The following is a 23,499-nucleotide window of genomic DNA, read 5'->3' as shown; positions in this document are numbered from 1 at the left end:
GCTCCCCAACCGGTCGAGGCAGATGGCCGTTTAACTTGAGCCTGGTTCTGCTGGAGGTTTCTTCCCCCAGGGGGAGTTTTTCCTCTCCACTGTTTGCCTAGTGCTTGCTCAAGTTGATCTTGTTGGGCTACATGTGTTTCTTGTTTGTCTTGTGAAGCACTTTGTAACATATGTTTAGAAAAGTGCTCTATAAATAAATTTATTATATTATTTATTAAATCATGTTTAGTTTGTGTTGAGACAAACACACAAACCAGAAACACAGTAAGTTCCATGAGAAGTGTTTTATTCTTAGTGTTTCAGGACATATATACAAAAACAGCAAAGATAACTTAAACAAATATAGTAAAAATACAAGACTGGCCACTGACAACATTTTGATCAATGACAATTATTATTTCAAAAACAAGACAGTGTTTGAGTTCCTCATCAGCGTCTTCAGTGCAGGGTTCTACAGCTTGGACTTGGTGTGGACTGTTTAAGCTGTTGATCTCCAGGTGTCAGTCTGAGCAGAAGCTGTCGTCGTTGTCTTGGCTCCTTTCTTCATCTGTCTGAATCAGTGTAGAACACGGTTAGTGAAAAGATCTGAAACAATCACAGCACGATTTGATATTAGAGAGTGTGAGCAGGGACGCTGATCTTACCTGTGTTTGTTTTTCAGGATGAGTTTCCCGAGCGGCGACTGAGGGTCCACACATTTCTCCTTGTTTGCTATTGTGACACTGGGACAAATGAAAGAGACAGAGACGTGTTAGAGAGAAGCTGAGAAGTGCAGGACAACGTCCTGTCAGTACATGTGGTTGAGTGCAGCTCGTTTACTCACATGATCTCTGTGTTTGGACAGAAGACACTTGGTTCATATATGACTGGCTCTGTCTTGATGAGCTTTGGTTTGAACTTGTCGATGAAGTTGACACACTTGCACCTGCTCGATCTGTTGGCTGGTTGTCCTGGTGGGGGAACAGACACAGTTAAGGCTTTTCACTTGCTCACTGATGACTGTGATACTGAAGCAAACTTCCTAATGTGATCATTCTCAGGTGATGAAATGTTGAAATCACCAGGTGCCACAGAGAAGATTTCATCCCCCACCTCCCGCCTGCAGAATGTTGGTCCTCTCTGAATGGGACTTTAATAAAACCTAGTGACTTGCTCCATTTATAATAAGTCATCAGTAAACATCATGTTTAATTAATGCTAATGAATCCTGAATCAGAAGATCTACAGTCCATCACATCTTCCAGGAGATGTGTCAGGCTTGGGGGGATATTTTAGAACTTGCAACCCTAAAGTTGTTCTTCTTACCAATGTATCATTCATCTATAAAACATTAGTAAATAATGTATTAAGCATGAAATCAAACAATTCCAGCTTCTAAACCACTGACAGCAGTTTCCTTCTAAGAACAGTCTGAACAGTGTTAAGCTACAAACCAAAGTGTTGCCTGTTTCTGACGTTCACTGACATTGTTTTGGAATAATCCACATGTTTAAGTTGCAGTAATGCTGGATACTGAAGTAAAACAGATCACAAACAAATGACAAACTCATCAAGTTACCTTGAGCACAGAAGACGAGCAGGCAGGCGAGAACGACGGTGACCAGTGAATTCATATTTGCAGCTGTAGACTGGTTCTGGTTCAGCACACTGTGTCTTTCTGCAGCCGGGACTCCTGACTCTTTTATACATGAGGGCAGTTGTGCAACATGACGCGACACTTTCACTTTCTAATAGTTCCTCAGTCCTTTCCTCTTTATTTCAAAAATCCAATTTCTCTGAAACTGAGAAGTGTGTGTGCAGAGGTTTTGGCTCAGAGGATCATATCAGTCTACAGAATGGAAGTCAGGCTGCAGGAGGAAGTGATTTTCTAATATTGTACACATGAAGAAAAGAGGTCTAAACTCTTAAAGATGGACTTTAATGTCCAAAATACTTACTGTACCATAATCTATGACAAAATATAAGTCATTCCAAAACAGAAAACATTCATCATTTGTTGTTTCAAACACACATATGGTCATACTGCACGTGGCTTCACAACAAGTGAAGTGAGTAAAAAAAAAAAAAAAATGAAATTACACATATCTTATTTGACTAAATCCTCCATTAATTGTTTGCTTTAACATTTCAACAGAAACGAAATCCTACTTAACCTGAATAAATGAAAGTAGCTGTTTCTGTTTCACATTTGTTGCCTGGATCTTTCCTCTTTTGTGTTTTCAGGGAAATTCCCCGAATCAAACACAACTTGCTCAACATCACATCATAAACACAGCACAGACATCATGACACAGAGATCTATAAAGCATTAGTAAATAATGCATTAACCTTCAATAGAGTCATCCACAGCTGTATCTTTGCATTAGACCTGCACAACATCAGGAGGGCCGTTCTTCCTCACTGACCTGCTTTAGCTCAGATATATTGTGTTGTGAACCACTCTCTTCATGTTATTCCACAGCATTGGGTTGTTTTGGTAAATTAAAAAGGCTTTTTTAACCAGAGTAACTTATTCTCAGAATGTATTTATGAAAAGCATGACTAAGCATATTTAGACAGCCTTTAATAGAGCTGCCAAAGTCTATGTGTGGAAAACACTGGTTGAAAAATACATCTGCAGAAATTCTATCAGGATATTCAGATTTTAGATTTTGGTCATTTGATTATACTTTATAGTTAGTTTAGGTTTAGGTTAATATTTGCTATTTACTAGGGATGTAGTGTTAAATATTGTGGGGCACAATAAATGTTTGTATATATGTATATGTATGTATGTATTTAGACGTTTGTTTTTAAAGAGTATATAAACTAACCTGACGTACCAACATTGTCCATTGTGCTGAAGACAGTTGACCTATAAACTACTCCATAGTAGTTATACAGGTGCTGGTCATATAATTAGAATCACACTGTGTGTCACATTTCCAGCTCCTCCTGCTGCCTGTTCCTCATTCCCTGCCCTGGACCCTGCTATTGCCCGACCCTCTGGTACCATGAGTTCATCTCTCCCTCCTGGTCTGTTCTCTGTCTCGTCCTCTGCCTGATTATCCACACCGGACCTGAACTCCATCTTTACATTCTCTGTCTGAACCTCCATTACCACGAGTGTTACTCCCACACCTGATCTATTCTCTTCCTGGTCTACTCTCCCCCTCGTCCTCTCAGTACCGGACCTGTTCCTGCTCCGCCTTATTCACCGTGCTCTGTCTTTATGTTGGACCCCGTGGATTATATGGGACCATCTCTGGAAGTCTGTGTTTAGCCTTGTGGACCTGTCTGTGTGTGCTGTTATTTGAACTGATGTGTGTGTATGACTTTGGACTGTAGTATCACACTGTTAATTGGACTTTGAATTTCATAATTTTCAGGATCTGTAGTTTTGGATTTGGGATTAGTTCTTATTGTGCTTCTGCAAAAACTGTTATTACTCCCTTGGACTCTTCCACTGTTGTCAGCCTCCATTCTGCTTCCACACTGTCTCCACCTGCCTCTGTCTGCTCCACGTGCTCTCCATTAGTCTTCCATCTTGGCCGTGACGTCAAGACCACCTCTTCCTGTCAGCTACTACTCCTGGTTCACACCCAGACCTCCACACTCATCTGACGCCATCTCCTCCCGACTGATGTCCTGCTGTTCTCAATGACTTTTTTTACTTGCTCTTTTGTGAGATAAACCTTCTAAACTAATTCTTACCTCAGTGTATTTCTGGCAATGGAGCCTTTCATCCAGCTCCAAACTGACTCCAGAGCAGTTTTGGACTAGACTTGCTTACCTGCCCAGCTACCTGGAGGATTACGTCTACATGGGTGATTTCCAGGATTCACCCTTTCAGGGAACTTGTCTGACCCTCTGAACGAGACCTCTGGGTTCCATTGGGGCCAGATACCTGCAACTGGTTTGACAGAGGCGTCAAACCTTCCAGGCCCTGGTTTCAGCTTCATCTTCAGCCCCGGCAGTGGGTTCTGTTCCTGTCTCCAATGCTGCTCTTGCTGCTCCTGTTCCTGCTGCACCCCTTCAAGTTGCATCACCTGTTCTGTGAAATCAGACTTTCTAACTTAGCACTAATGGTACCCACTTCCTAATTTAGCTTATGAGGTAATCTCCTCCTCTTCCCCCCCCCCCATTCTAACAACTAACTAACCACCATTGCTGAATGAAGACACCAACCAAAAGCTGCAGTGCAGTTGCTTTTTTGTGTCCACTCTCTCTTTCTGTCTTCACTGTTCCCATTACATGTTGACCTGATTCCAACCTGGACTTTGATGCACTGTTGTTGATTTTTGTTCCTGACTGATTTTATTTCAACATATGAGGTTATACTGGTATATTTGTCATAAAACATGACCTGTATAGATGGTTGACATTGATGATGATAAACAGCAATTTTATTTTCTATTATCTTTTTTTATTGTTGTTGTTTTACAGGATATAAATAGAAATGTTTTATTACCCCTAGTTAATTAACAGGAACATGCTGGCACATATTGTAAAAATACAGTAAGACCAGTTTTCCCACTGTCATATACTGTTATCTTACAAGCAGTCTTCTATTGGTAAAATAAATTACAGTATATGAACTGTAAGACTGTAAAATGCTGATGTCCCTGCTGCCAGTATTTTTTACAGAGTGGGAGCCAAGTGCATTATGAAGCTATGAAAGAAGCATTACTCCACTACAATACGATGGTAAAGAATGCCAGATCTAAATACTTCTCAGACCTGATCACTGCTCACTGCCATAATCCTAAATTTTTATTTCAGACTGTTGACAAGTTAGTAAACCCAACCCCTCCTAGCATCCCAGCTGAAAGTGATGCAGATTGTGAGAAGTTCTTAACCTATTTTAATGATAAAATAGAATCAATCAGAGCTTCTGTCATCCCCAACTCCTCACCAGTCATAGTTTCACACCCTTTTAGAGAATGCACTTTAAGCCAGTTTCCTCCCATGTCCGTATTTGAGCTACTACAAACTGTCTCTAAAATGAAACCATCTTCCAGCCCAGTTGATGTCATCCCAACTAAGTTCTTAATCTCGATCATTGATTCGCTTGCTCCCTCTCTCCTGAATATTTTCAATACTTCTCTGTCCACTGGGATTGTGCCAGATTATTTTAAAATTGCATCTGTGCAACCTCTTTTGAAAAAACCTGGTCTAGATCCCTCATCCCCCGAAAACTACAGACCAATCTCCAAACTACCCTTCATATCAAAGATTTTAGAAAAGTACGTGTCTAAACACTTATTTCTAGCCGCAGAAAACTATAACATCTTTGATGAATTGCAATCTGGTTTTCGCAAACACCACAGCACAGAGACCGCCCTACTGAAGGTAACCAATGACATTCTGTTGGCTTCTGATGCTGGTTTGTGCTCTATTCTTGTCCTCCTCGATCTTAGTGCTGCTTTTGATACAGTAGACCACCAAATTTTGTTAGACCGGCTAAAGCACTGGGCTGGAATAGAAGGCACTGCACTGGACTGGTTCTCCTCATACCTGTCCAACAGATCGTTTTGTGTTACAGTTAATAACTACAAGTCGTCTTTTTCTCCTGTAAAGTACGGAGTCCCACAAGGTTCAGTGCTGGGGCCAATCTTGTTCTCTTTGTATATGCTCCCTTTGGGACATATTATTCGCAAACATGGTGTTTCTTTTCATTGCTATGCTGATGACACTCAGCTGTACTGACCCTTTAAGATATCAGACCACGGGGGACTGAGTTCCTTACATGAGTGTATAAATGAGATAAAAAACTGGATGGCTCAAAATTTCCTGCAGCTGAATTCTGACAAAACAGAAATAGTTGTCATCAGTCCACAGCGTATAGCCAAACACATTCTGCCCTGCACAGATTCTCTCTTAGCTAATTCTAAGCCCACTGCAAAAAGTCTTGGTGTTTGGTTTGATAGTAAACTTAACTTCGAGCATCATGTCAAAAAGCTTGTCCAGGCATGTTTTTATCATCTTAGAAATATCTCCAAAATACGTTCAATTCTTTCTTTTCATGACACTGAAGTAATCTTACACGCATTTATTTCCTCACGCCTTGACTATTGCAACAGTCTGTTCACCTGTCTCAGCCAGAAATCTATTAATCGGCTCCAGATTGTTCAGAATTCAGCTGCAAGACTCTTAACTAGAAAAAGAAAATATGATCACATCACTCCTGTATTAGCTTCCTTACACTGGCTGCCAGTATTTTTTAGGATTGATTTTAAGATTTTATTAATAACTTTTAAAGCTCTGCATGGCCTTTCCCCCAGCTATTTATCCCAGCTTTTAAAGCCTTATGAGCCTGCACGTAGCCTGAGATCCTCTGGTAGAAATCTTCTGTATGTCCCCAATGTCAGAATGACTACTAGAGGTGACAGAGCCTTTTCAGTTAGAGCCCCTAAACTCTGGAACAGCTTACCCGAGCATATAAGATCAGCTGACTCAGTAACATCTTTTAAAACTCTCCTTAAAACATACCTCTACCGGCGAGCCTTTTGCGATCTTCTGTAAGCTAAAACAAATCTGTCCTTGGGAAGACTCTCCATTAGATTACAATGTCTTTACGTTGGAACTGGTCTCCCCAAGGACCGATGTGGTAGTTGTTTGTATTATTGTTTTGTTTGTATAGCTGTTTCCTGCTCCCCAACCGGTCGAGGCAGATGGCCGTTTAACTTGAGCCTGGTTCTGCTGGAGGTTTCTTCCCCCAGGGGGAGTTTTTCCTCTCCACTGTTTGCCTAGTGCTTGCTCAAGTTGATCTTGTTGGGCTACATGTGTTTCTTGTTTGTCTTGTGAAGCACTTTGTAACATATGTTTAGAAAAGTGCTCTATAAATAAATTTATTATATTATTTATTAAATCATGTTTAGTTTGTGTTGAGACAAACACACAAACCAGAAACACAGTAAGTTCCATGAGAAGTGTTTTATTCTTAGTTTTTCAGGACATATATACAAAAACAGCAAGGATAACTTAAACAAATATAGTAAAAATACAAGACTGGCCACTGACAACATTTTGATCAATGACAATTATTATTTCAAAAACAAGACAGTGTTTGAGTTCCTCATCAGCGTCTTCAGTGCAGGGTTCTACAGCTTGGACTTGGTGTGGACTGTTTAAGCTGTTGATCTCCAGGTGTCAGTCTGAGCAGAAGCTTTCGTCGTTGTCTTGGCTCTTTTCTTCATCTGCCTGAATCAGTGTAGAACAAGGTTAGTGAAAAGATCTGAAACAATCACAGCATGATTTGATATTAGAGAGTGTGAGCAGGGACGCTGATCTTACCTGTGTTTGTTTTTCAGGATGAGTTTCCCGAGCGGCGACTGAGGGTCCACACATTTCTCCTTGTTTGCTATTGTGACACTGGGACAAATGAAAGAGACAGAGACGTGTTAGAGAGAAGCTGAGAAGTGCAGGACAACGTCCTGTCAGTACATGTGGTTGAGTTCAGCTCGTTTACTCACATGATCTCTGTGTTTGGACAGAAGACACTTGGTTCATATATGACTGGCTCTGTCTTGATGAGCTTTGGTTTGAAGTTGCCGATGAAGGTGACACACTTGCACCTGCTCGATCTGTTGGCTGGTTGTCCTGGTGGGGGAACAGACACAGTTAAGGCTTTTCACTTGCTCACTGATGACTGTGATACTGAAGCAAACTTTCCAATGTGATCATTCTCAGGTGATGAAATGTTGAAATCACCAGGTGCCACAGAGAAGATTTCATCCCCCAACTCCTGCCTGCAGAATGTTGGTCCTCTCTGAATGGGACTTTAATAAAACCTAGTGACTTACTCCATTTACAATAAGTCATCAGTAAACATCATGTTTAAGTTGCAGTAATGCTGGATACTGAAGTAAAACAGATCACAAACAAATGACAAACTCATCAAGTTACCTTGAGCACAGAAGACAAGCAGGCAGGCGAGAACGACGGTGACCAGTGAATTCATATTTGCAGCTGTAGACTGGTTCTGGTTCAGCACACTGTGTCTTTCTGCAGCCGGGACTCCTGACTCTTTTATACATGAGGGCAGCTGTGCAACATGACACGACACTTTCACTTTCTAATAGTTCCTCAGTCCTTTCCTCTTTATTTCAAACATCCAATTTCTCTGAAACTGAGAAGTGTGTGCAGAGGTTTTGGCTCAGAGGATCATATCAGTCTACAGAATGGAAGTCAGGCTGCAGGAGGAAGTGATTTTCTAATATTGTACACATGAAGAAAAGAGGTCTAAACTCTTAAAGATGGATTTAATGTCCAAAATACTTACTGTACCATAATCTATGACAAAATATAAGTCATTCCAATACAGAAAACATTCATCATTTGTTGTTTCAAACACACATATGGTCATACTGCACGTGGCTTCACAACAAGTGAAGTGAGTAAAAAAAAAAAAAAATGAAATTACACATATCTTATTTGACTAAATCCTCCATTAATTGTTTGCTTTAACATTTCAACAGAAACGAAATCCTACTTAACCTGAATAAATGAAAGTAGCTGTTTCTGTTTCACATTTGTTGCCTGGATCTTTCCTCTTTTGTGTTTTCAGGGAAATTCCCCGAATCAAACACAACTTGCTCAACATCACATCATAAACACAGCACAGACATCATGACACAGAGATCTATAAAGCATTAGTAAATAATGCATTAACCTTCAATAGAGTCATCCACAGCTGTATCTTTGCATTAGACCTGCACAACATCAGGAGGACCGTTCTTCCTCACAGACCTGCTTTAGCTCAGATATATTGTGTTGTGAACCACTCTCTTCATGTTATTCCACAGCATTGGGTTGTTTTGGTAAATTAAAAAGGCTTTTTTAACCAGAGTAACTTATTCTCAGAATGTATTTATGAAAAGCATGACTAAGCATACTTAGACAGCCTTTAATAGAGCTGCCAAAGTCTATGTGTGGAAAACACTGGTTGAAAAATACATCTGCAGAAATTCTATCAGGATATTCAGATTTTAGATTTTGGTCATTTGATTATACTTTATAGTTAGTTTAGGTTTAGGTTAATATTTGCTATTTACTAGGGATGTAGTGTTAAATATTGTGGGGCACAATAAATGTTTGTATATATGTATATGTATGTATGTATTTAGACGTTTGTTTTTAAAGAGTATATAAACTAACCTGACGTACCAACATTGTCCATTGTGCTGAAGACAGTTGACCTATAAACTACTCCATAGTAGTTATACAGGTGCTGGTCATATAATTAGAATCACACTGTGTGTCACATTTCCAGCTCCTCCTGCTGCCTGTTCCTCATTCCCTGCCCTGGACCCTGCTATTGCCCGACCCTCTGGTACCATGAGTTCATCTCTCCCTCCTGGTCCGTTCTCTGTCTCGTCCTCTGCCTGATTATCCACACCGGACCTGAACTCCATCTTTACATTCTCTGTCTGAACCTCCATTACCGCGAGTGTTACTCCCACACCTGATCTATTCTCTTCCTGGTCTACTCTCCCCCTCGTCCTCTCAGTACCGGACCTGTTCCTGCTCCGCCTTATTCACCGTGCTCTGTCTTTGTGTTGGACCCCGTGGATTATATGGGACCATCTCTGGAAGTCTGTGTTTAGCCTTGTGGACCTGTCTGTGTGTGCTGTTATTTGAACTGATGTGTGTGTATGACTTTGGACTGTAGTATCACACTGTTAATTGGACTTTGAATTTCATAATTTTCAGGATCTGTATTTTGGATTTGGGATTAGTTCTTATTGTGCTTCTGCAAAAACTGTTATTACTCCCTTGGACTCTTCCACTGTTGTCAGCCTCCATTCTGCTTCCACACTGTCTCCACCTGCCTCTGTCTGCTCCACGTGCTCTCCATTAGTCTTCCATCTTGGCCGTGACGTCAAGACCACCTCTTCCTGTCAGCTACTACTCCTGGTTCACACCCAGACCTCCACACTCATCCAACGCCGTCTCCTCCCGACTGATGTCCTGCTGTTCTCAATGACTTTTTTTACGTGCTCTTGTGTGAAATAAACCTTCTAAACTAATTCTTACCTCAGTGTATTTCTGGCAATGGAGCCTTTCATCCAGCTCCAAACTGACTCCAGAGCAGTTTTGGACTAGACTTGCTTACCTGCCCAGCTACCTGGAGGATTACTTCTACATGGGTGATTTCCAGGATTCACCCTTTCAGGGAACTTGTCTGACCCTCTGAACGAGACCTCTGGGTTCCATTGGGGCCAGATACCTGCAACTGGTTTGACAGAGGCGTCAAACCTTCCAGGCCCTGGTTTCAGCTTCATCTTCAGCCCCGGCAGTGGGTTCTGTTCCTGTCTCCAATGCTGCTCTTGCTGCTCCTGTTCCTGCTGCACCCCTTCAAGTTGCATCACCTGTTCTGTGAAATCAGACTTTCTAACTTAGCACTAATGGTACCCACTTCCTAATTTAGCTTATGAGGTAATCTCCTCCTCTCCCCCCCCCATTCTAACAACTAACTAACCACCATTGCTGAATGAAGACACCAACCAAAAGCTGCAGTGCAGTTGCTTTTTTGTGTTCACTCTCTCTTTCTGTCTTCACTGTTCCCATTACATGTTGACCTGATTCCAACCTGGACTTTGATGCACTGTTGTTGATTTTTGTTCCTGACTGATTTTATTTCAACATATGAGGTTACACTGGTATATTTGTCATAAAACATGACCTGTATAGATGGTTGACATTGATGATGATAAACAGCAATTTTATTTTCTATTATCTTTTTTTATTGTTGTTGTTTTACAGGATATAAATAGAAATGTTTTATTACCCCTAGTTAATTAACAGGAACATGCTGGCACATATTGTAAAAATACAGTAAGACCAGTTTTCCCACTGTCATATACTGTTATCTTACAAGCAGTCTTCTATTGGTAAAATAAATTACAGTATATGAACTGTAAGACTGTAAAATGCTGATGTCCCTGCTGCCAGTATTTTTTACAGAGTGGGAGCCAAGTGATAAATCATGTTTAGTTTGTGTTGAGACAAACACACAAACCAGAAACACAGTAAGTTTCATGAGAAGTGTTTTATTCTTAGTGTTTCAGGACATATATACAAAAACAGCAAAGATAACTTAAACAAATATAGTAAAAAATACAAGACTGGCCACTGACAACATTTTGATCAATGACAATTATTATTTCAAAAACAAGACAGTGTTTGAGTTCCTCAACAGCGTCCTCAGTGCAGGGTTCTACAGCTTGGACTTGGTGTGGACTGTTTAAGCTGTTGATCTCCAGGTGTCAGTCTGAGCAGAAGCTGTCGTCGTTGTCTTGGCTCCTTTCTTCATCTGTCTGAATCAGTGTAGAACAAGGTTAGTGAAAAGATCTGAAACAATCACAGCATGATTTGATATTAGAGAGTGTGAGCAGGGACGCTGATCTTACCTGTGTTTGTTTTTCAGGATGAGTTTCCCGAGCGGCGACTGAGGGTCCACACATTTCTCCTTGTTTTCTATTGTGACACTGGGACAAATGAAAGAGACAGAGACGTGTTAGAGAGAAGCTGAGAAGTGCAGGACAACGTCCTGTCAGTACATGTGGTTGAGTTCAGCTCGTTTACTCACATGATCTCTGTGTTTGGACAGAAGACACTTGGTTCATATATGACTGGCTCTGTCTTGATGAGCTTTGGTTTGAAGTTGCCGATGAAGGTGACACACTTGCACCTGCTCGATCTGTTGGCTGGTTGTCCTGGTGGGGGAACAGACACAGTTAAGGCTTTTCACTTGCTCACTGATGACTGTGATACTGAAGCAAACTTTCCAATGTGATCATTCTCAGGTGATGAAATGTTGAAATCACCAGGTGCCACAGAGAAGATTTCATCCCCCACCTGCTGCCTGCAGAATGTTGGTCCTCTCTGAATGGGACTTTAATAAAACCTAGTGACTTACTCCATTTATAATAAGTCATCAGTAAACATCATGTTTAATTAATGCTAATGAATCCTGAATCAGAGGATCTACAGTCCATCACATCTTCCAGGAGATGTGTCAGGCTTGGGGGGATATTTTAGACCCGGCAACCCTAAAGTTGTTCTTCTTACCAATGTATCATTCATCTATAAAACATTAGTGAATAATGTATTAAGCATGAAATCAAACAATTCCAGCTTCTAAACCACTGACAGCAGTTTCCTTCTAAGAACAGTCTGACCAGTTTTAAGCTACAAACCAAAGTGTTGCCTGTTTCTGACGTTCACTGACATTGTTTGGAATAATCCACATTTTTAAGTTGCAGTAATGCTGGATACTGAAGTAAAACAGATCACAAACAAATGACAAACTCATCAAGTTACCTTGAGCACAGAAGACGAGCAGGCAGGCGAGAACGACGGTGACCAGTGAATTCATATTTGCAGCTGTAGACTGGTTCTGGTTCAGCACACTGTGTCTTTCTGCAGCCGGGACTCCTGACTCTTTTATACATGAGGGCTGCTGTGCAACATGACACGACACTTTCACTTTCTAATAGTTCCTCAGTCCTTTCCTCTTTATTTCAAACATCCAATTTCTCTGAAACTGAGAAGTGTGTGTGCAGAGGTTTTGGCTCAGAGGATCATATCAGTCTACAGAATGGAAGTCAGGCTGCAGGAGGAAGTGATTTTCTAATATTGTACACATGAAGAAAAGAGGTCTAAACTCTTAAAGATGGATTTAATGTCCAAAATACTTACTGTACCATAATCTATGACAAAATATAAGTCATTCCAAAACAGAAAACATTCATCATTTGTTGTTTCAAACACACATATGGTCATACTGCACGTGGCTTCACAACAAGTGAAGTGAGTAAATAAAAAAACAAAATGAAATTACACATATCTTATTTGACTAAATCCTCCATTAATCGTTTGCTTTAACATTTCAACAGAAACGAAATCCTACTTAACCTGAATAAATGAAAGTAGCTGTTTCCGTTTCACATTTGTTGCCTGGATCTTTCCTCTTTTGTGTTTTCAGGGAAATTCCCCGAATCAAACACAACTTGCTCAACATCACATCATAAACACAGCACAGACATCATGACACAGAGATCTATAAAGCATTAGTAAATAATGCATTAACCTTCAATAGAGTCATCCACAGCTGTATCTTTGCATTAGACCTGCACAACATCAGGAGGGCCGTTCTTCCTCACTGACCTGCTTTAGCTCAGATATATTGTGTTGTGAACCACTCTCTTCATGTTATTCCACAGCATTGGGTTGTTTTGGTAAATTAAAAAGGCTTTTTTAACCAGAGTAACTTATTCTCAGAATGTATTTATGAAAAGCATGACTAAGCATACTTAGACAGCCTTTAATAGAGCTGCCAAAGTCTATGTGTGGAAAACACTGGTTGAAAAATACATCTGCAGAAATTCTATCAGGATATTCAGATTTTAGATTTTGGTCATTTGATTATACTTTATAGTTAGTTTAGGTTTAGTTTAATGTTTGCAATTTAGTAGGGATGTAGTGTTAAATATTGTGGGGCACAAAAAACGTTTGTATATACAGTGAGGGAAAAAATTATTTGAACCCCAGCTGATTTTGTAAGTTTGCCCACTAACAAAGAAATGATCAGTCTATAATTTCAATGGTAGGTTTATTTGAACAGTGAGACACAACAATGACAAAAAAAATCCAGAAAAATGCGTTTCAAAAAGAGTTATAAATTAATTTGCATTTCCATGAAGGAAAGAAGTATTTGATCCCCTATCCGTCAGCAAGATCTCTAGCTCCCAGGTGGATCTTATACAGGTAACGAGCTGGCATTGGCAGCCCTCTCAGCTCGTTACCTGTATAAAAGAGACCTGTCCACAGAAGCAATCAATCAATCCAGATTCCAAACTCTTCACCATGGCCAAGACCAAAGAGCTTTCCAAGGATGTCTGGGACACGATTGTGGACCTACACAAGGCTGGAATGGGCTACAAGACCATCGCCAAGCAGCTGGGTGAGAAGGTGACAACAGTTGGTGCAATCATTCGCAAATGGAAGAAACATAAATTAACTGCCAATCTCCCTTGGTCTGGAGCTCCATGCAAGATCTCACCTCGTGGAGTTTCAATGATAATGAGAGCGGTGAGGAATCAGCCAAGAACCACTCGGGAGGAACTTGTCAATGATCTCAAGGCAGCTGGGACCATAGTCACCAAAAAAACAGTTGGTAACACACTACGCCGTGAAGGACTGAAATCCTGCTGTGCCCGCAAGGTCCCCCTGCTCAAGAAAGCCCATCTACAGGCCCGTTTGAAGTTTGCCACTGAACATCTGACTGATTCAGAGGAAGACTGGGTGAAAGTGTTGTGGTCAGATAAGACCAAAATCGAGCTCTTTGGCATCAACTCAACTCGCTGTGTTTGGAGGAGGAGGAAGGCTGCCTATGACTCCAAAAACACCATCCCCACTGTCAAATATGGAGGTGGAAACATTATGCTTTGGGGGTGTTTTTCTGCCAAGGGGACAGGACAATTGCACCGCATCAAAGGGAGGATGGATGGGGCCATGTACCGTCAAATGTTGGGTGAGAACCTCCTTCCCTCAGTCAGGGCATTGAAAAGGGTCGTGGTTGGGTACTCCAGCATGACAATGATCCAAAACACACGGCTAAGGCAACAAATCACTGGCTCAAGAAGAAGCATATTAAGCTCATGGAGTGGCCTAGTCAGTCTCCAGACCTTAATCCCATAGAAAATCTGTGGAGGGAGCTGAAGGTTCGAGTTGCCAAACATTGGAGAGGATCTGCAAAGAGGAGTGGGCCAAAATCCCCCCTGAGATGTGTGCAAACCTTGTGGCCAACTACAAGAAACGGCTGACCTCTGTGATTGCCAACAAAGGTTTTGCCACCAAGTACTAAAGCACGTTTTTCGAAGGGATCAAATACTTATTTCCTTCGTGGAAATGCAAATTAATTTATAACTCTTTTTGAAACGCATTTTTCTGGATTTTTTTTGTCATTGTTGTGTCTCACTGTTCAAATACACCTACCATTGAAATTATAGACTGATCATTTCTTTGTTAGTGGGCAAACTTACAAAATCAGCTGGGGTTCAAATAATTTTTTCCCTCACTGTAAACTGTTTTTAAAGAGTATAAAAACCAACCTGACGTATCGACATTGTCCATTGTGCTGAAGGCAGTTGATCTATAAACTACTCCATAGTAGTTATATGTGGTTTTATTTGAGCTGCCTGAGAGGAGGTGAACTGAGCTGAACACATCCAATACTATAAATAAAATGCAGACATGAATTAAGTCATCATATGCACAAGTTACTTAATTCTCAATTTAGTAATCTCTGTTCACAATTTAGTGATTAAGTGTGTTGAGCAGTGTATTTTCTATTCAATCCTCCAGTGTGTCTGTAGGTTCTTAAAATGAAATTAATATATTAAGGCATTAAATAGTCTTAAATATGAATTCAGAGAGTGTTACATTCAAGATTTAAGATTGAAAAAACTTCCAGAAGGAAAATAGTTTTGCCTCATTACAGTTGTTCTCAACACAGACAGAAAGAAAAGGAACCACAACCAGGAAAGATCCACAATAACACAAATACACATAACATCAACACAGAGAAACTCAATGTATATACAGAATATGTAAAATAGATGAATGAGAATAGGGCAATAATTATAGTCCAAGGTGAAATGACAGCAATTAAATGACAGAACTAGTCAGTTCCCCCTCCCTTTACTGAGGGGGGAGGAATTGTAAAGATTGATGGCCACAGGTAGAAAGGATCTCCTGTGACGTTCTGTGGAGCACTTGATGTTGATCAGTCTCTGGCTCAATGTTTTTTGACCTTAATAAATGAAATCATCATTTAAAAATAGCATTTTGTATTTATTCAGGTTATCTTTGTGTATTAGAGATTGTATAAGACATTTAGCCTTAGTTCTACAGAAGTAAATTATGCCACTTGAAATGTTTGCTTTCAACAGAGATGACTTGTGTGAATATTTTACATAAGTCTACAGTGTATTTCTGATCAATTTAATGTTAATTTTAGAAATAAAATCAGCTTTCCTTTCAAAAACAACACTCAAAAAATAGTTCTACAAAACCATATTATGTCAGTTGAAAGCAAAACATTTGCCCTGATTCACATGTGCATGTTCTGCCATAATACAATGTGTGAAAGCTGAAACACTGACTTTAATAAAAAATAAATCAAGGTTTTATTTTTTAAACATTTAGAACACTCAGGTGTACATTTTAATTGTACTGTAATTATTTGGAAGTACATTGTAAATTAGGTTTATATCATTCAACTGATCTAATCAACACTCAGGTACAACATTTTCTGTTCACATTTGCTTTTTATTCAGCTGTTTATATTAAATGTCATACAAAGCATGAAACCACTGTACAACTGCTACAGCTGATATGTTATTAATACAGTAAGACGTGATGAAGAAATGTTAGAGAAGAATTAGAAAAGAAACCGGATACAGAAATACTGAGTTTGTGATCATTTAAATCTAACATGGTCCACAATGATTTTCTCTAACCTCTATGTGTTTTGGCACACGATGCTTCATAAAACGGAAATACTGATTACACTGGTGCCTTTGTGACCCCCATGTCATTATTTTCCTTGCATGAAGCAAGATGTTCAAAGCAGACTTTCACTACACTGAACTCAGAGCACAGTGGAAATACTTTCTAGTATTCATAGCCTGCTTGGCATTAGAGACAGACTTATATTAGTTGTTGAGGGCTGGTTAAGACTGAAGAGAATTCAACTTCTCTTACTAAAAACTAATACTAGCCACTGCAACACAGCACACAGTAAGAGATGTTAGCTGCATCCCACTGAACAGTGACTGGTAAAAGGCACAGCTAGACACACTTTATAGCACCCATGATTTCCAAGACACAGGAAAACTGCTTTTAATACTGATGAAGTATAGAGAACGTATGGACGAGAAGTGGTGAATAAAAAACCATAAATACAGAGCTTTAACAATGGTAACAGACTTTTCATAACAGCATGGAGATAAAGAGGAGGCAGACTTAGTATGGAAGCAATGAAAAGCTGTAACAATCTGTATCCTATGAGAAAATCAACCAACCTGTACAAACTGAATACTGAATTTTGGAACTAAAATACCACTAAATGTCTGAAATCTAGTTCAAACACCAGCATTTATGCGGTTTAAGTTGACTTTGGTTCTCTCAATACTTTAGGTGTTGAGTTGCCTTGGCATTTCAAATCATCACTGCCTTTCTTCACTTTGCCAAGAATAAAGCTAAGCAGTTCATTTCACGTCTGTCTCAGATAAAAATAAGGTTTTTTCCTCTTTCAGTCAAATGGATTATAAGAGAAACAAAGGTTAAAAAGGTTGACATGTCTGTGTTAGCTCGGTTTCTTTGAACTGAGCTATGAATGAAAAACATTCTGCACAGAGAGTTCACTCTCCAAAGACACAAAGCCCAGATAACAATGACCACATGAGACAATACTGAGGTTACAACCAGGACATCAGGTTAAAAAGTCAAAGACACACAAGTGACGGTCAGGTGGTGCATATCCTCATATGAATTAAAGTTCAATCCAATTTTTACGAACTAATCTTTCCAAATTCTTTGGATAAAATAACGAGTCTCCTCTGTCACTTCAAAGCAGTGGTACAGCATCACTACACTGCTGTGTTAAGATCAAATGAGTTTTGTTAGTTTATACCTGGGGACAAACAAAGCTGAGAAATACTGGCAGTAGCTAGGCAAAGTGGTGTCTGGGCAGCAGCAGACGTTCTCCCTCACTGCTGTGGTGCATCTTGGGAAGTGGAGTCCCGAGTAGCCTGTGCAGTTTCTGTGAAGGAGTCTCGAGCCAGCAGCTGCTCTGGAGGTCGCAGGAAAACCACCATCACTGTGATGTTATCACTGGAACCAGCTGCCTTCGCGTGAGCTACCAAATATTGAGCAACTCTAAGTCCAACTGCCTCCTCAGACTGTTGAGTGTCGCCTCCTTCTTCTGAGTCACCAGGCTGCTGGAGTGCATTCAGGACCAGCTCTGGGACCAAGGAAGGTCTGACTGTGTCAAAGAAGCCGTCACATGCCAGTAGCACGTAGTCCTCGTCTCCAAGCAGCTGGGTTGTTGAGCAGTCAGCGTCTCCAGACACATAGGGCTTCTGGTCAAAGTCACCTGCATGTACAACAACACAATTAGCAGCAGCGGCTACACACAGTAGTGCAGGTAATGACAGCCGAGCGGCTCACACATGGCAGTAAGTCTGTCTGTATCTGGACTAATTGTCAGATTACCTATAGCTCTGGATACAGCATAGGTACCATTAACACGCCAGCAACCCATGAATGTGATACAGCCTCCAAGGTCCTCAATTCTCTGTTTCTCATCCTGGATAGTGGACGATAAAAGAAACAGACATTACCATCAGATCATCTACTGTTCATCTGCTGTTTAACCCAGAAACTGGGATGATAATGTTTCTGTGAACTGGACAAAAATATTCAGCACTGAAACACTACATGAATGTTTTTCATCAGTTTAGAACATTACAACAGCGCCCCCTGTGGGACCTTATTTTAATCACAGACTACAATATGCTATAACATCTTTTAAAGTAAATGTACACACTGTGGGTGTATCTGTGTGTGTTATGTCCTTACCTCTCTCTCTGGTTTGTGGGGGTCCATGACTGTTACAGCTTCTCCTTTTCTGACCAGTACAGCTTGAGAGTCTCCCAGCCAGGCCACAGTCAGCTCCTGACCCTGTATTAACACCGCTACACCTGTAGAGCCGCTCCGCAGACGCTAACAACACACAAAAACACACAGACACTTTTTTTACCTCAGGAAATCAGGTTTGTCTAATCCCCTACGCCGAAAACAGTAATCAGGTTTCTTTCTCGAGAAAGCTGCTAAGTCTGTACTTTGTGTTGTCTTTGACGCCACTTCTAAAAAGCAGACATCAGCTGTTTAGTGGTGACACTGAAGCCAAGTGTAGCCTGGTTACTTGACTTTTTTTGATATTGGTAGTAAAATTTCAGGGTCAGTGACCCACTTCTTTGATGACCTCACAGCAGGTTTGCAAATTTCTCAGTTTCAACATTTCATGCGTCACATTCAGGGTTTAACGATTTGCAAATCACAGCGTTCGGTTTTTATTCAAATCTGTATATTGTTTTGGGAGCAGGAAAGTAGCTATATGGCTATATTTCTGTTTATTCTAATGCATCTTGAAATAATTGATTGTGGCTATTTTAAATTGGTCTTTTCATTTAACAGTTTGTGGCATCGGTACCTGTTCTAGTGGCACACAGTTCACGTATATGTCGACTGAAACCAGTGTGTTTAGGATGCTGTACTGGGCAGACTCAGTACCTCTCTCCTGGCTTTGCTTCTGAACATGTTGTCTGTGTGCTTGAAGGCAGCTTTAAAGGCTGAGGCTGCATCACTCTGCAGTGTCTCCTGTTTACTGAGAACAACATGGAGGTGAGTGGCAGTGTAGGTGGCAGCGTCCACTCCTCCGTGGCCATCAAACACAGCGTAGAAGGCACGCTCCACTCCATCCTGGAACATGGCAGAAAGAGAAAGACCAAACATCAGTTTAATATGTTATTGAAGAAGCTTCAGGTTTTCTAAACCTTCTGAAATTATGCACATGAAAGACGGTGTCGAGGTGAAAGTCTTGCACCTGGATTCCGAAGAGCTGGTTGAACTCAGCTAGGGCCAAGTGTTTGTCCTCCATCTTCCTCCTTGTGTTTTTGATGGCATGAACAGAGCAAGGGCGGAAACAAGAGGGGTAGGGGTAGGGGCTGGGGAAGTTCTGATGCCATAACAGCGCTGCATTTATCAGCTTGTTGAGGAAGAGACGCTGGACTGGCTCTGACTGAAGTACTAATGATGAGATAAGAGAACCAAGAAAGTGGTTGTTACTGCTTTTTGTTCATAGTATATACAACATAATACATAACAGAGAAAAGAGAACAAAATCAAAGACCAACACCATGAACTTGGCATTGTTTCAGGTTTTTGTAGAACCTGAAACAAACACGCACTCCTTTCCTTTAATCCAACGGCATCTGAACATGTCAGCTCTGGGTCTGGATGTGCAGCCTTGTGGCTTTTTTTTTTATACAGTTTTGACAGCAGCCGTACAAGATCAAACCTAGTAGCATTTACAGGTCACTTTCAACAAGGCACAGGTCTAGTTTATGGACAGGCACCAATGTTATGATGTGTTCCATCAGCAACAGCAACACCAGTTTATAACAACTCTTTACACTGTATTTTACATTGAGAGGCTTGTTGGACTTTCCAAATCGGAAATCCAACTACAGGGAGCTGTTCAGTTTTTACCAATTCCCAAGTAGAATCTGCAGAATGATGATCCTGAACTAAAATGAGAACACAACGAAAACAAAATGTTCAGATTAAGTTCAGGTGGTAGTGATGGTGAGAAGAAGCCTCATTTAGGATGTCAGGTCTTTGCAGCTATTAGTGAGCTCATTATAAACTACTGACATCTAGTGGACATATCCTGACATCACGAGGTCCATGCTGTACAGCAGGGTTGTTATGAATGTGTAGCAACTAGTAACACTGCGGTATTTAAGCTACACTTTACTGGGATAGATAATTTGTTGGCAGTAAGTGCTTAAGTGTTATTACAGTATTAGGGCTCTGGAGGATTCTCTTTTTTGAGAGAACCTGTCGTGTCTTGAAAAACGTTTTGCAAGAGACAGTCATCCGTGAGAATAAGCCTTTACTTGATTCAATCAAAGCCTGGAGATAATATAACATTATTCCAGCAAAGTGAGGTCTCGTTTGTCATTACTCACATGACAATCAGAAAAACAACACATGCTTCTGGTTGAGGCACAAAAAGCCTCAACAGTGGGTGTAAATAACATAACATAACACAACACAACACAACACAACACAACGACCACAGTTTGTCTGAAACTCATGTTGTTGATGGAAGAGTGAAAAAACTTACAGACCACTTCCTGTTCATCTACCAGGTTGGTCTCCGCTTCCTGGGGGAAGTGGTAAGGGGACAGGTCATTCTGCAGCAGCTGGGACAGCGCTTCATGGCACAGGAGGGCACTGAAGACTGCAGGAGCACCCCTTAACCAACAAACACAGGCAAAAGACACACGGGATACTGAACTGGAAAGGATTTATTTTTACATCAAGTGACAAACTAACTGTAGAGCCACTTCAGTACTGAATCAAACAAGTAAAACTAGCAAAAAGCAATGGGGAAAACGTCACTGGTCTGTGAGAAGCTAGAATGCATGTCTAACTGTGAGATCAACTCTGTAATTTCCTTTACAAAATTGTATTTCTGTTGCAGGGAAGACTAGGCTCACGAAACAGGAAACAGGGAGAACAATGGTGTTTCTACAGACAGTGTTTCACAGGGCATACTACTGAAGGAAAATGTGTGCATAAGTGGGAACACACAAGCTGGTGACTCTTCGTCATCATGTTCATTTCAAACATGGATTTCTGTACCTATTCTGCAGCATGTAGTCAGGCAGCAAAGCTAACTGTACAGTTACAGACAGAATGAGCAGGGCAAGTGCTGAGCTGTCAGAAATGTGAGGAATGCAGCCACACACACACACACACACTTTTGTGTGGCAGTCAGTGTGAGGACACTCATTGACATAATGCATTCCCTAGCTCCTTACTTAGCCCATGTTAATCCACCCTGTTTGAATTTTTAACGTATCACATGTACTGTCTTACTCTAACCCTAACTAAAACCTAATTCTAACCTTAAAACCTAGTCTTAACCATGAAATTGCTCTTTAAACAACTCTCTCATTGTGAGAACGAGCTGAAATGTCCTCACTTTTTAAAGATGTCCTAAGTCTAATGGTTAAAATTCACCATACACACACACACACACACCCAGTGGTACCTGGCAGTCAGCAGCCTCAGGCCCAACTCCAGGCTCTCGCCCTGCAGCTCCTCCAGGGACACTTTGCGGCTCAGGGGGCTGACAGGCAGCGGACTGCATTCATCCAGGGCAGCGGGGAACTCTTCCACAAACCTCCCCAGGAAGCTCTTGACCTCCTTCTCGTCGTTCATGCTGCTGGTGAACAGGTGGTCTGGGTGTTACAGGTCAAAGGTGGAGACTTGAAGGACAGAGAGAGCACAGGCTTCAAATATCACTGACGGTCACAAACAGCCACACCTGGTGATGTAGTGACCTTAGCTGTATGAAATTAAGACAGGACAAAACTTCAAATCACCAGAAGCCCAACAAGGTGCACATCTAAACACGTGTACCGTCAGCTAACATCACTTCATTTGTTTTACGTTAGCTACAAACACTGCTTTCTGCATCCTCAAACCTTAACTGCTCTACTTCATACTTGTATTATGTATTTAGTAACGTTACCACAGCTGTGCCTGCCCCACGGAGTTCACTGCTATACATGCTGTCACCGACATTAAAGGGAGTTGCAGGCAGTTTTTAGATGTACGTTTTCCTAACGAGGAGAACATCCAGTAGTATCTTCACAGACACTTTTTAGATCTACGTTAGTATCTGTGTCTTACCCGTGTGGCTGCTTGCTACAGTCCCGCAGAGAGCTGAGAGAAACGCCCAATGACGAGACAAAGACTCCAACAGAGATGAAGTGATCAACAGGCGTGCACTAACACACATGCACACCTGCGCTGGGTGACTTGATGGTAAACACATCAACTCATGGCAGTAATAAAACCACTGTAACGTTACACTATCTGTCATGTACAAATTAAAAAAAGGCTGCATTTACTGATCACCACCCTTTTGCTCCTTCTTCCTGTACGTCACCATACTTCCGTTTTCCTTCCTGTGGTCCCTTAAAGGGCCAGTACAGTCCAGATGGGTGATTTGAGTACAAAGGAAATGAAAGCTGCAGCATGTATTTTTTTTTTTGTTTGTTTTTTGTAGAAATATTTTCCAAAAGTTATGTTGAAGTGGAGATGTGCTGTCAATGTTTCATCAAACTTACCAAACAACCTGGCAGCATTGCAGAGATATACCTTCTAAAGGTTTACAGTGAGGCTCACCCTTCTTACCAATCAGATAATTTTAAACATTTCTGCTATTTCTGCTTATTACATTTTAGAGCTCATTATATATTGTAATTTTATAATGACTCGTAATAGCTGAGAAGAGCATAGTGAGGGAGGGCAACATTGAGAAAATTATAGTGGATGGATTTAGAGCCTTATGCCACTAAAGTGCACCAAAGTGCATATTGTAGCTTGAAACATCAATGGTAGTACACAAATGATGCACACTGATTTTGATGCTGTTGATAACGTGTCTATCCATATTTGTTTTTGTTTGTTACAACAGTGACAATACGTAACATAAGTATCATGAAAATATACTGTATTACAAAATCCAAATTTAGGTAGAGTGCTATAACATTTCCCTGAAAAAAGGATTTTAAAAATAACATAGTATAACAAGCCTTCAGACCCACCAGCCTTCGCACACATCTTTGTGTTGTAGAACTACATTTA

The 23,499-nt window shown here is 40.8% G+C and overlaps 4 protein-coding genes across 10 annotated transcripts; all 4 read right to left on the bottom strand.

The window, feature by feature from the left end:
- Nucleotides 1–265: 265 nt before the first annotated feature.
- LOC113150941 (growth-regulated alpha protein-like) lies at nt 266–1,660 on the bottom strand. The gene is made up of 4 exons (XM_026343704.2): nt 1,559–1,660; nt 824–950; nt 645–722; nt 266–551 (listed from the first exon to the last, which is right to left on the bottom strand). Exons 1-4 carry the CDS (start codon nt 1,611–1,613, stop codon nt 479–481), a joined length of 333 nt encoding a protein of 110 aa, XP_026199489.1. The 5' UTR covers nt 1,614–1,660; the 3' UTR covers nt 266–478.
- A 5,298-nt stretch (nt 1,661–6,958) lies between these two features.
- LOC113150965 (growth-regulated alpha protein-like) lies at nt 6,959–7,979 on the bottom strand. Of its 2 annotated transcripts, none has more exons than XM_026343737.1 (4): nt 7,888–7,979; nt 7,455–7,581; nt 7,276–7,353; nt 6,959–7,182 (listed from the first exon to the last, which is right to left on the bottom strand). In XM_026343737.1, the coding sequence occupies exons 1-4, from the start codon at nt 7,940–7,942 to the stop codon at nt 7,110–7,112; spliced, it is 333 nt and encodes a 110-aa protein (XP_026199522.1). In that variant the 5' UTR covers nt 7,943–7,979; the 3' UTR covers nt 6,959–7,109. The 2 variants fall into 2 exon arrangements, with proteins under 2 accessions (XP_026199522.1, XP_026199523.1); XM_026343738.1 differs by having other exon boundaries at nt 7,135–7,178.
- A 3,112-nt stretch (nt 7,980–11,091) lies between these two features.
- Nucleotides 11,092–12,410, bottom strand: LOC113150943 (growth-regulated alpha protein-like). Its single transcript, XM_026343707.1, has 4 exons — nt 12,307–12,410; nt 11,573–11,699; nt 11,394–11,471; nt 11,092–11,300 (listed from the first exon to the last, which is right to left on the bottom strand). Exons 1-4 carry the CDS (start codon nt 12,359–12,361, stop codon nt 11,228–11,230), a joined length of 333 nt encoding a protein of 110 aa, XP_026199492.1. The 5' UTR covers nt 12,362–12,410; the 3' UTR covers nt 11,092–11,227.
- Nucleotides 12,411–16,296: 3,886 nt separating this feature from the next.
- On the bottom strand, nt 16,297–22,782 carry ppm1f (protein phosphatase, Mg2+/Mn2+ dependent, 1F). 6 transcript variants are annotated; one of them, XM_026344013.1, is made up of 8 exons: nt 22,540–22,782; nt 21,896–22,192; nt 20,963–21,093; nt 19,658–19,860; nt 19,345–19,533; nt 18,631–18,774; nt 18,265–18,358; nt 16,297–18,145 (listed from the first exon to the last, which is right to left on the bottom strand). In XM_026344013.1, exons 2-8 carry the CDS (start codon nt 22,063–22,065, stop codon nt 17,760–17,762), a joined length of 1,317 nt encoding a protein of 438 aa, XP_026199798.1. In that variant the 5' UTR covers nt 22,066–22,192; nt 22,540–22,782; the 3' UTR covers nt 16,297–17,759. The 6 variants fall into 6 exon arrangements, with proteins under 6 accessions (XP_026199798.1, XP_026199797.1, XP_026199795.1 ...); XM_026344012.1 differs by having other exon boundaries at nt 21,896–22,112; XM_026344010.1 differs by having other exon boundaries at nt 21,896–22,085.
- Between the last annotated feature and the right edge of the window lie 717 nt (nt 22,783–23,499).

The sequence above is a fragment of the Anabas testudineus genome, chromosome 9 (genome assembly GCF_900324465.2).
Source record: "Anabas testudineus chromosome 9, fAnaTes1.2, whole genome shotgun sequence".
Classification (NCBI taxonomy): Eukaryota; Metazoa; Chordata; class Actinopteri; order Anabantiformes; family Anabantidae; genus Anabas; species Anabas testudineus.
This window is presented reverse-complemented; position numbering and strand designations above follow the sequence as displayed.